The following is a 13,093-nucleotide window of genomic DNA, read 5'->3' as shown; positions in this document are numbered from 1 at the left end:
CCTCCATCCTAAAGAAAGCTGATAGGACAGGCTGAATAAATATTCTTTTATGTAGAAGTTGCTTTGCTTTTGTTTGGAGAGCCTGTGGGCTGAGTGAGGATGACTTAGGAGAGAGGGGACGTATGGTCAGCTGATGAGGGTCAGGTTACAGCCCCTTCACTCTGAAGAAATGTGGAGTCACTGGGGTGGACAAAGCAAACAGTTAAATCCAGGGAAAAGCTTTTATTTGCTGTTCTTTCATCTGCCTTGTAAAAATTTCTAGGGAGATGGAAAGAATCCGTGAGGTAGACTTTGGAGTTTTTTGGGCCAGAGAGGAGAAAATACAAATAAAACAATAAACTTTACAAGAGAAGGAGAGAATGATCTTTCCTTCTGGGGGTGGGGGGACAGCAGGCAGTGAAGGGCAAGCAGGCAAGTACAATAAAAGTTCCCTTTGCTTTCTTTTAATAAGCTAATGAAAGATGGATAACATCAATTGCTTAAGTACCATGAAAACTCCTACAGACTAAACATTTACCTTTAAACATACCTGCTGTACAGACTTATGGTGCAGAAACAAGACCTGGTCTCTGTTTTTATAATTTTGGCATTTTGAAGGCTATACCACAGTTCATGGAATTTAAACACTGCCATGATTTTATTAGACTCTACACGAAACTAGCTTCAAACCTGCAAGCATTATACTCGGAGAAAGAATGCAAAAAAAAATAGATTGGCAATACTTTATCATTTCTCCCCAAGAGTTAAAACAAATACACCACACAAAACCATCTCTAAAATGATTTATCCATACACCACCATCCAAACTTCTCTAATTATCCCTCCATTTAGAAGAATCTTCTCTATATTTGGTATGGGTATTGTAACAAAATGACACTTGAATTAAAAAAACAATTAGTTATGCTTTGAGTGTTTGTATCAATATACACTCAGCTCTATTATGGAAAGTGTGCTCAAAAACTCCCCTATCTTTACCTAAAAAGTTTAATGCTACAGGAGAGGGGACATAAGATTAAGGCCATTAAAGACTCTACCTAAGCATGAACCTCGCCACCTCCAGTAGAATAAATACAGTATGGATGATGCAATCTATACCCTCCCCCCGAGGCCCAGACATAAACAAAACTTCCCGGCTGCAGAAAGAGCTATGCTGAAAGGAATTTGACTTCCACAAAGACCCTTAGAATAAACTCACAATGATCCCGGCCGTCCAGGGGTTCAGGAGGAAGACGGCGCACACGAGGAACGTGCAGGCCAGCACCACGCTGATGGAGAGGAGGAGCCAGTGGCGGAGGCCGATGTACTGCTCCCAGAAGAGGAAGGGGTAGCCGTTGGGGTAGCTGGAGAGCCCCAGGCGCGTGTAGTTACTGCAGATGGCTCTGACTTTCTCAATGGCTTCAACGAAGTCCGAGGTGTCACGCAGGCCGTTGAGGTAGAAAGGGAACTGAGCGTATTCGATGGGCTCTGCTGCGGGGACTGCACAGAAAAGACAGCAGGGAGATGGCCCGTGGGCCAGGGGTTCCCGGCAGCACCGAGACAGGCAAACAGACTCCATCCAAAGGTGGAAAAATGCAGCAAGCGTCCCACTGTTAGCCTCCCAGATGCGAGTCTCCAGATTCTCCGTAAGTGCAATGAGGAGAGAAAGAACTCAGCAAGAAAGTCCGCTTACTTCTCTTCTTTCAGTGTGAAGGACAAACAATACCAGTGATAGTCTTGGTAGTCTTAAGGTCTTTACAGTTTCAGTCTTTGGTTTAAAAAATTTTAAATGATAATCAACTTTTGATTTGGGGGGGGGGGTTGCGGGTGGAGGAGGAGACTGAGATCTGTGTATTGACTGACCCTTAGATTTTTAATCTTCTAGAAGCAGTCATTGTTTGTAATGGGTCTAAACAACTTAAGAATTCAATTGTGGTAACATTTTTTTCTGTTCAGTTGACACAAGTGAAAACACTAAGTTCAAACCATTTTACTTAATCACTTATGAGAATAAAATAACTCGAAAGTCATGCTTTACTGAGAAAAATGCTTAACTTTCTTATCCTTTTAGTGATCTTACACACTTAAACCTTCCATGCTTCTTTTTTAATGCAATGCTAAGTCTTCAGCAGCAGGGGAAGAAATCCTCACACAACAAGCATTTAGTTACTGCCGTTGTGTGTTCCAGACCCTTTGGGGTCATTCAGCTGACTTGCTAAACATGATTTGCCCTATTATAATCTCAACTATAAATTTTCATTAAGACAAGCCTTGGCTGCTTGCCACAAGGCTCTGAGGTTTAGATACAGGGAAGCACAACCCGCCCGCTCTCCAGCCATGTTCGCAAAGGGACCTGTCTTCTTTCTCACGTCCATCCTCAGCCTCATACCCACGGTATAAGCAACTAATATCTCTAACATAGATGCAAATTAAATCCATCCAGAACCACCTTTCAAAGTTGGGGCTGAGAGGTGAAAGGAAGAGGACGCTGTTGTATACAGACTTTTCTGCTCCGGTTTAAACAGCTTTGACAGAGTACAGGTGCTTGGTGGCTTATAGGAATGACTCAACTTGCCAAAAATCCCTTCAACACCAGAGTTGACAAAGTTAAGATAAACATATAATCCCCAGTGATAAAACTCTGCAATAGTAAAACAACACTCAACCTGGAGGCGTCCCCAGCTTTCACATGGAACAGCTGGCATTAAGGAGAGATGCCTGGTGGATGTTTTAGACTCAAAGGCACAAAGAGAGATTAGAGACTCTTATTTCTCAGTGTGATAGAGCATGAGTTGTATTCGATTACACATCCTCATCTGTCTCCCCGAGTTTTGAACTAAAAGAAATACACTGTTCTGTTTACACTTTTGAACCCTAATTGGTGTCAATGGATAAGGGCTATAACTGAGCTTGGAAGTACAGGGTGCAAGGAGCCCCCAGCAGCGAGCAGGTCCAGTGGAGGGCTACTTACTTCTCAGCCTGGTTTCTGGCATGTAGTCAGCTTTGTCATGGACCCACTCGGGACGGTGAGGCCGGATGTTGGCTTGGGAGGCAGCATAAGCCACAGGGTCGTTGCTGACCCACGCAGTCAGGTAGACGTAGAAAGCACTGGGGTTAATGATGCCGTCTGCATCCACCAGGCGCCGTTTAGTCAGCTGCAAAATGGGTAGAACGGGAGTCTTTCAGAGTGGGGGCTTGGGTTCAACACACTCTTGCCTACAGAGAAGCAGAGACTGCATCAGCATTTGCAACAAAGAAGAGAATGTCTCTGTTTGCAAGTGCAGAAAATCCCATCAGAACACCTTACGTTCCTTTTAAAATGCACTTATCAGAGAATGCAATAATCGGCATGTTTATAACACACATACACACACACACACACAGTTCGGCAGATGGCCCAGGAATTGACTGAACCAATTAAATCTGAACGCTAAAAGACTGTCTGCAGCCAAGGCAGAGAATGAACAATCTGGAGAAACATATTTATAGGAGGGGAAGGGGGAAAAAAAAACCTGGCAAGAATCCCCATACACGTCTGTGTGCAGTTAACCTCTGCTGTTAACACTGAAGGAAATGCCACCCAGTAAATGGAGGAGAGCTATAAAAATAAAACAACATCTGTATAAATTTTGCTAACACTAGCCTCCTATGACCTGTGTATTCAAAAGATGTCCATCGCCAGAAAGTAGAAGGGACGGGTGCATAATCCTGGTCTTTCTGGGAATCTTAGTCTGAGCGAGGTAGTCACATTTAGCATACGTGCCACATCCTAAGAGAAAGCCAAATAAACACCATGCTCTCTCTAGAGCTTGTCTGTAGGCCTTGTATAGGCGAAAAACATCCAGAGAGAAATACACACAGACACACATGTATGTATGCATATATTTTTTCCTGTTTACTTCAGATGGAGACCTGGTTCCAATGCTTTTCATCTTTAACGAAATGAAAAACACCAGTGACAGAAGTTAATAGGCAAAGAGTAAAGGAAGAAAGTGGAGGAGAGTGAGAGAACTAAATTTCAGGGATCTGGATTCAATTAATCCACAGGATATGTAACAACTGTATGTCTTCAAGCCGTCTCTGGAATTACATAGTACAGCTCACATGGCCTCCGTGCACATAGCACGCTTTTCTCCCTCCCAGGCAGAGGAAATGATGTCTGGCGGCCTGGCCCAATCACATTTGTTCCACGGTGTCCCTGGGCCCTAAAACCAACCCAGCCCCCAGCATCCCCCTGCCATCTCTCAGACAGACTCCTCTGCCTGCATGCTTGTCAAGCCTGACAGCATGCCGCATGCGGCCATAAAGCACCGAGTTCACACTCCATAATAACTCTGAACAATGTACTTTGTAAATCTGTCACCTTTAATGCCAGCAAAAATGGGGAGACAATAAACAGAGCTGCTGGGAAGATCATTAGCATGACGGTTTTCTGCCTGAAGGTGAAGCAAGTAAGCTACAAAGAACGGAGGGAGGAGGACCTGGGGAAGCCAGGAGTGGGGCTGGACTCCTCTGAAATGTGAAGGGTCCAAATGCCCTCACCAGTATGCCCAAGGAATCAGAGGGGATATGCTGGAATCCAAGTGTCACAGCCAAGAGGCAAATGCAGCTAGAGAATATGATTACCAAACAGAAACAGCTCTTGTTCTTCGGGGGTGAGCACAACAGTGAGTCCACGGAGAGTCCAAAGATCTGCATTTCCGTCTGCCTCACTCATGACAGAGCAATCTGTCTGTCCTCCTCTACCCCTCAGGCCGCAGTGACCCAAAGGAATCAAACCTAACAAATATTCCCATCCTGCTAGCAACCTCTCCTAACACATCCATCACCCCAACTTCTATTTTTCAAATTCTGCTACCCAAATGACTCACCTTTCCAAGTCTGAATATAACCAAGACTGACATGGTGACAAGGACTAGAATTCAAAAGAGAACAATGAAGCGCAGTATGTCTCACATCTCAAAGAATCTGCACTGCCTCAACTATACTTTGTTCTGACAACTGCTCTGAAGGTAAGTAACACACTTGTCCCCATTTGACAGATGAGCAAGGTGAGGCGCTCTGGTTTGCCTGCAGCCACACAATTATCCAGTGGGATCAAAAGCCCCAAAGCCCTGCTCAGCAACTCTCTCCGAAGCTCCCAAGGTATAAGGTGTAAAGTGAGAGTACCTGACTGATGTCAATGGGCTTATCACGGCTGCCAGTTTGTACCAGGAGTTTGTAGGCAAGGACCCCATCATCCGATCCATTTTTGTAATTGTTTGGCATGATTTTCCCGGTTTCCCAGTCACTGTCAAATGCATCCTGAAGTCCTAAAAAAGGCAAATGTGTGTAATACATTATAACTCTTAACCAGATTGATTCTGGTCCTAATGGGGTAGGCTGAGGACAGGCGAGTGTTTGCCATCAACTCCAAGCACTCTGTATTCTGCTTATTCTTGATTTCACCTGATACTCATGTGTTTCATGAATGAACTTCAGGTTGCTGATAATCACTGCTTCAATAGGCAGAAGGGAGGGAATATTCATTTCTAGGAAACAAATACACGTGTTTAACCCCAAACTCCCCCTCTTCTCCCCCAGGTCACAAGAAAGCAAGAGAAAGCTGGGTGAGGAAGACACACAAGGCTCAAACACTGTTTTGTTACACGTTAGGTACTAAGCCATGGGTTCTTCAATACAACCAGAAATTCCATTCAGAGCAGGAAAAACACATTCAAACCCCCCAACTTCAAACAGCAACTGAGTTGCTTCTCCAGCCCAGGGTGAGTGAACATGATTCTGTCAATTTGTTCCATCTGTTCGACTTGTGGAGCTAACACAAGCTGTGGGATCGGCTGCCAGGTTGTGTAAAGATCACAGCCAACACCTATTCACTCTCGACTGTTCTCTTCCTCTTTGCCACCCTTCCTGGAAGAGGGGGTGCGGAGGAGGGGGGGAGGACGGATCTTGTGTGCGCGTGTGTGCAGGGAAATACCTCACAGGGTAAATTTGGATCAGATTGAGAACAGGAAGCCACAGGCCAATACAAGGGGGCTCTGTGAGAACAGATGACAAACCGCAAGGCCGGGGAGGGGGAAGGAAAGAGCTTTGTGGGCTTGGGGGATGGGCGAGCCCACCACACACAGCTGCGCTTGGCCTCTGTAATCAAAACCATCATTACAGACCTGACGGTTTGGCTACAGCTGTAAAGAGATAAGCGTGTTGGAAGAGGAAACAGGGCCCTGGTGACCCGGCCTGAGGCGCTGAGCAACTGCTGGCTCGCACACAAGTCTCCTCGACACCCTCACCCCTTTCGTTGCCCTGCACCCCCAAATCACCTCCCACGTAGAACTCCAGAGTCCCAGCCCCCAAGAAGCCACGTCTTTTGAACCGGCTGCACATGCACAGGTTAGACGTGGTAAGAATGGACGGAGGGTCTTCAGTCACTTCAAAGTCACCCCCCGCCCCCGACGCCTCCCAACACACAGAACTGGTTCCGTGTTTAGAGCTCAAAGTGGGGGTTGAAGCTGAGGGAAGAGGAAAGCACAGACCCTCTCTCGCGCTCTCTGTCTCTCTCTGTCTGATCTTCTCTAAACCTCTGCTGTGGGCATTGTTTTCACAGGAACAATTTGGGGACGAGGCCCGCGGGCTCCGTGGTGAAAGAAGGCCCTGTTTGGGGAGAATGGAGCGGCTGCAAGGCCGGGTGGGGAGACCACCAGGAACGGCCGTGCTGCCCTTGCACACAGACTGTTTTTCATGGCAAGGCATGCACACAGCCCTCAGTATTGAACAGATGTTATTTTATTACCTAAAGCCTTTTTTTTTTTTTTTTGGTTTTTGGAAAAAACAAACAGGAGAGAAAAAAACCACCTCTACCCCACAACCCCCCAGAAAAGAGGCCTGTTCTGGTTTCTTCACCATAATAGAATTTTCATCACTTTGTGGCTTCCATGGCACTTTAACCCTTTCCTCTTGACCTGCTAATCCTGAGGAACAGCTCAGGCTTATAGTGAGTGCGGGGCTGTCTGAGCATTTTACACTGATTACCTCTCATTTAATTCTTAAAACCTCATGAGTTTTTAAGCCTGCTAGTATTATTTTACAGATGAGAAAACCGAGGCTTAGGATGGTGAAGTGATGTAAGGAAAGCCACACAGCAGCTAAGTGCTGGAGTTAACCTCTGAAGAGGCACCCTCTTCCAGAGTTGGCTTGAACCACGGATGCTTTGAACTGCTCTGAATGCACTGCAGTGCCCCGGACGCATTTGTTGAAGCCTCAAGAATAAGATAGCAGAGCTAACATGGGCACCAATGATATAAAGTGGCAAACAGGGGGCCCCAAAAATCTGAGCGTGGTTGTCGGATATTTATACTCCGAAGACAACCTTGAATGAGACAAAGAAAGAAGGATCTGATTTGGGGAGATCACCCTCACTGGCTATTTATAGTTCAACTCATCATTGAAGCTGCTGGCCCCTACTCACCATTCACTCTGCTGGGGCTTCAGGATGAATGAAAAATAATCACTGACTTCACAGAAAAGCTAAGTTCTTTCATAATTAGTATATTATTTTCTGACTAATTATCAAAAACCTCAAGTAATAAGTTTCGGCCTAAGTGCACACACATTATACAATCTTGACACAAAACAAGGAATAGGAATTTGCTTTTCCCTTGGCTAACACTTCATATTCCAACACGTGCACTGCAGGAAAGAACTGTGACTTCACTTATTTTACAGCAAAACATGAAATTTTGGCTAGAACTTTTAAAATATTTTAGACCAGAAATTATTTCCTAGTGTGAAGTTTTGAGTTAATTATCCCTATTGTCAATTTTTCTTTGATACAAGAGTTTAAAAAGAAAATGTTAATCTAAATTTTATTTGTGTAACTCGGTGTGAAATATAAACAAACACCATTTGTACAATATGGTTTTTATCACCAAGGTCACCTCATTTGCATATATGTTTAAAGGTGACATTTGAGATACTTTCTGTATTTTGATTCTATATTTTTATGAGTAAACCCCTCCTCCCTTAAAAAGACTACTGGAATGTTGCTAAAGACGAATGGGATGACATGGTTTTCTAATGAGGGTCCCATCACTTATAACTACCCAAAATGTTCTGAAGGAAAGCTGATTCAAGGACAACCACTTCCTTGGAGGAAATAAATGTTCAAAGACCAAATCAACCATACAAAAGGCCCGAAAAGCATCTAGGCAGCTGGTGGTCCCAGTATCTGGCCTTCTGTGTACAGAGCTCTGCTGGACCTTGGCAGAGTCAGGGGCAGAGATCTGGTCTGGCTGGGACCCAGATCAGGGGCCATGAATGGGTCTTACTTGGTCTAGATGGGTGTTGTTCACTTAGCAATGAAAACAGGATTCAAGCACACCTTTTAAAAAGATTCTCAAGTCCAAATGTTTTAGGTCTTTAAAAGGATGAAAACATGAGGATAATTTATAATACGCTATAAAAAGGTTAGCTTTCTGCACTGCCTGGAGACAATGCCCTGCTGCCCCCTTCCCAAGCTCCGCCTAACATGCCATACTGAGCATCCAAAGGAATGGCCAAAGACACTGGAATCACTTCCACAATAACCCTTCTTCTCTCAGACACTGGCAGTGCTCTGCAGATCTCTTTGTTATTTGTGGCAAGTTATTTGCATGTCTTTGGCCAAAGGGGGGAAAATGAAAAGCAGGGAATCTCTCAACTTTCTGGGTCCTCTTGATTCATTATCTGAAAAAAACCACTGCTTCCCATACTACTGTAAAAAATAAGACCTGGAAAAAACTTAAATTAATCTCATGAGCATGTTAAAAAATAATGTTAATGTCATGTAGTTCTCTTTGCCTTCCTCAGAAAGAGGTCAAATCTGATATACACGCAAGAACAAAACTCTGGGAATATGAGTCAAAGCTAGAATCTGTATTGAACAATTTTCAGTCGAATTCACACTGTTCACCATTTCATGCAAACTCAGAGGGAAACTGGCTGCTTAATCTTTACATACAAGTGTATTGACTTAAGACCAAAAAAGGCATTTAAATCTGTGTTTAAACAAGCCTAATTAAGTGGGAAATTAAGACAATCATTTGGATAACTTAAGCCAAAAAATGTTGGGGCCATAATTATTTGGGTATTTCAGTAAGACTATTTTTGCTTGAATTGTGTGTATAATTATCTTGATTCTCCACTTCACTTTGCATGTGTCAACACATAATAAATGAACAGATGTTCTTAGAATTACTGAATACATTCATATTCAATCAACAGTTAGGAGCAAATTTAGGCCCTTTTTTCTTTCTCTCCAGTTTACTACTATTTCCTAGAAATGTTTCTAAGGACAAGGTAAGAAGCTAAGAAAGACATTTTAAAGCAGAATTGATTATTTATGATATACTATCAGATGCAATTGAGTATTTAAATTTATTTCATATGCCAAGTCAAGAGATAGTCAAAATATGGAATTTTAAATTTTATTCTCCGATGATGCAAACTACTTGTGTAGTAAGCTATGATCTGGCAGCGAGTCAGCCTAGAAATTCCATCAACACTTGAATTTCACTTGGTCACCAAACTAACCACCATTCCAAAAAAAAAGTACTAGAAGCATCCAGCTCCATATTTTATAACCTACTTTCCCATTTCCTACTGTGTACTCATAAATTCTTACAGAAGTTTCTGAATTGGCTATTTGAATTGTCTGCATTGTTTTACAGGTAAAAACCAGATTTGGGAGCTGCCCCAGAGTCTATATAAGAATGTCAAGCAATCCATAGAACTCAATGAAACATGTCAGTGTTACATTATAATCTAACACTTGAGTAAAGTGAACAAAGAGAACCTGTGGAAATCGGACACACTAAAGACCAAATGGTGAATGTTCACAAAGGATGAGTGCCCTCCAGCAGCATCTTACCTTGGAGCCAGTCTCTGAAGTAGTGCAGCCACATTTTGGGAAGCTGTTTATTTTCTTCCAGCATGACATACTTCACATTACTGAAACTCTTATGAAGGTCATAAAGTAAGTGCTGGATATTCGGGTAATCTGCTTTCTGAGTGACTATATACATGTTGTAGAAAGAAAAGTATTTGAACTGTGCAGCAATAAAGTCATATTCTCTAGTTTCCCGAGGCACAATGTCTGTAAGATCCAGCCCATCACGCACTCGGGTGGTCCCATAAAGGCTGACCCCCAGCAGGCCCAGGAAAAGGAAGATCACCACGACCTGCAACAGAATAAGGGGCCCGAGATCAGACCCAGAGGAACATAACCGACTCTCTCTTGACAAAGATGAGCTGTCTGGTTTATACCTCACTCTTCCCGTAATACTGCCTGGAAACAGCACGTAGGGGTTGTTTTTCCAGAGCAAAAAAAAAAACAGAAAATCATGGTAACTGCATTTTAAAACAAGCTCACAAAGAATAAAATGTTAAAAATGCAAGGAGTCGATGTAAATTCGAAAGAAACATTTGCCACATAGAGATTCATGCCTGTAGAAGATGAGCTCATTAAAATGGCCTCCAGCTCTAAATGGGCTGACTCGTTAGGAGGCCTGAAATATATCACATCTGAAGAAGCAATCCAATGAATTTCAAAGGCGCCTGCTTTGTTATTTTTTTGAAGAACAGAGTCTTCTGTTTTGGTAATTACCTTGGCTTTTGGTTTTAAGAGGAAAGGAGCATAGTGCTTCTCAGCAAAGGATGAGAGTGTCCACCTGCTGCAGGGGGGCTCAAGGCAGTGCAGGCTGGAGTCCGAGAACTGGGAGAGCAGGTCCCGCGTGGAGCTGGTGCTCTCAGGGCTCTGGCAGCTGAGTGTGTCCTGAGCCGTGGTGACGGGCTGCACGCAGATCTCGGAGCGTGGCTCGGCAGTGGTGTAGTACACGTGCGTGTGGGGGTCGTACTCTGTGCGAAGCTGCACCGTGGACTGCATGGTGATCTGGGTCTCATGGGCGAAGCTGTGGCTGCTGTAGGGGGGTGGGGGGCTGTAGCGGGTGCTATCGTGAGTCTCTGTGTAGGCCTGGGGTTCAACCTGAATCACTCTGCTGACACAGGGGCTGAAAGAGGGGGAATTATATTGCATTGGGATATTGAAACAAGGAAACAATGCCTTCATTTTTGCCAATGACTGATACTGCCCACTCTACATAGTTCTGATTTAGGAACAAAATGTTATCATTGAACTCCACAAACATCGTCTGGTTTATCTATCTGGACAGAGACATAAGTAAGTCAAAGGAGGCCAGATGGATGGTTGATCCTGAATCTGGCTGACAAAAATCAAGTTACATGCTGATGAACCTCTTTAATGCAGAATTCCTTTAAAAAAAAGACTCAAAATGCAAACCACCCAAAGGGTGATATTTTTTCCAGATGGTGGTTTTAAACCATTGTTCTGCCCTAACTCATAGAGATACAACACACTCCCAACGATCAGCAACATTGGTGTGTGATAAACAATGACCGTGTATCACCACCTCGGGGCTATGAGGATGCTCAAGGGAGGGGAGAGCCCCCTTGACCCTGACATCCCCCTGAGGAAGCATCCTCTGTCCATCATCTCCCGTGTCCAGCACACTGTTAACTACACTTCCTTCCAAGTGCACAGACTTAAAAAGTTCTCTAAACATTACCATTATGTTCCCAACAAATAAGGGCCACAGCAGACAGAAAATGTACCTTGTAAAACAGCAGAAAATATCCAATCTCCTGTCCTCACGTCGATACAAATCCATGCTGAGAATTGCAGGAAAAATCAGCAGAACCATAGCAAAATTGAACACCACTACTACAGCCGCCTGGGAGGAAAAAAAAAAAATGAAGAGGTCACTAACACATCTCCTCCCAGTCAGAGGACAGCTTTGAAAAAATACAGATGCTTTAAACAACATCCTTCTTTCACTTTCCTACTAAGGTATTTAAACCCAAAATAGATGCTGGAATTTCTTATCACTTTGCTTCTCGTCCATCACTAACAGACCATCTGACTATATAACAGGAGGGACTCATCATTCTGATCCTTTCCATCTCTAATAATTCCATGAGTCCATGGGGTACAAACACAGGACCTAAACTAAACTAACATTTTGGAGCAACCTAACCAAACCAAACTGACAAAGGCAGAACAAAGAATATACTTGATATTTTACTTTAAGACAAAAAGAAACATTTTCCTCTTAGAATGTTCCTAAGAGTTCACGCAGCCCTGGTTTTACACTGAGAAATTTTATACATAAAGTGGATCGAGTATATCAAAATGTCACCTTTAAAACATGAAATAAAATTTCAAACACATCCCCTGAGGTGTTTAATAGGCACATTCCAAATAGCCTCTGGAGTAGCCTGGGGGTGTGTGTGAGCACAGTAAAAGGTCAAGGAGAGTTAAGCAGAAATTCCTGTGTGTGATTCTAGTATGCAGAATAAATAACTACAGATTCAAAAGTCACTCCATAACCTAGAATAAACATGGGGCTAGATTCTGTAGTGCTTTGGCAAGTCTCCTGCTGACCTAGTAAAAATTATACAATTGGGCTGTTAATAGGGGAAAGTCAACAGAAGACAGTTGAAAGGCTCTCCCATTCAGAAAGGCATGGAAAGAAGCAGCACGATGAAAAAATGCGAGTGGAATGCTAAGCAACCGAGAAATCATCAGAAATTTGCTTGGAAAATAAAACCTCTTACGAGGTTTTTCAAAGAACTGCTTAGTTGTAAAACCCATCTCAAACTGGGTAAATGTCCCAGGGTGAGAAAAGAAAACTTGATTATAAGTGGTATGAAACAATATCAGAGAACTCTGCAAATGTCTTTGGACAGTAATTTTTGAATTTATGCTTGAGGTGAAATGCAAGCCCAAGTTTTGGAGAGATGCTTTTCAATGATTAATAACTCTGTCCAGTCTACAAAACCAAAAAATAACCAAGAGTCTCTTAAAAATGACTCGATCCCTCTCTTTTTAACCTGCCTTGAAAACTGCTCATCAACTCAAAAATTATGAAACATGTTAACCGGCCACTGTGATAAGGTATTTTAAAGACCTGTCTAATGTGTTACAAGCAACTCACTATTTTGACTAGAGGATTAATCTAAGAGGCAAATAATTTAAAAAGTCAGGGATCCATATTAGATACGGAAA

General features: G+C 43.2%; 1 protein-coding gene across 6 annotated transcripts in view; it reads right to left on the bottom strand.

Moving 5' to 3' along the window:
- PTCH1 (patched 1) overlaps positions 1–13,093 on the bottom strand; it is a 69,255-nt gene that overhangs the window by 13,650 nt on the left and 42,512 nt on the right. For all 6 annotated transcript variants that reach the window (XM_061163680.1, XM_061163676.1, XM_061163674.1 and 3 more), the window contains 6 exons: positions 11,641–11,759; positions 10,616–11,018; positions 9,881–10,190; positions 5,146–5,288; positions 2,948–3,131; positions 1,196–1,476 (listed from right to left, as the gene is read on the bottom strand). In XM_061163680.1, the coding sequence (XP_061019663.1) occupies positions 1,196–1,476; positions 2,948–3,131; positions 5,146–5,288; positions 9,881–10,190; positions 10,616–11,018; positions 11,641–11,759 (1,440 nt within the window). The remainder of the gene's footprint in view (positions 1–1,195; positions 1,477–2,947; positions 3,132–5,145; positions 5,289–9,880; positions 10,191–10,615; positions 11,019–11,640; positions 11,760–13,093) is intronic.

Source organism: Dama dama, chromosome 16, assembly GCF_033118175.1.
Source record: "Dama dama isolate Ldn47 chromosome 16, ASM3311817v1, whole genome shotgun sequence".
In the NCBI taxonomy this organism is placed as follows: domain Eukaryota; kingdom Metazoa; phylum Chordata; class Mammalia; order Artiodactyla; family Cervidae; genus Dama; species Dama dama.
Note: the sequence above shows the minus strand (reverse complement) of the source record. Positions and strands in the feature narration are given on the sequence as shown.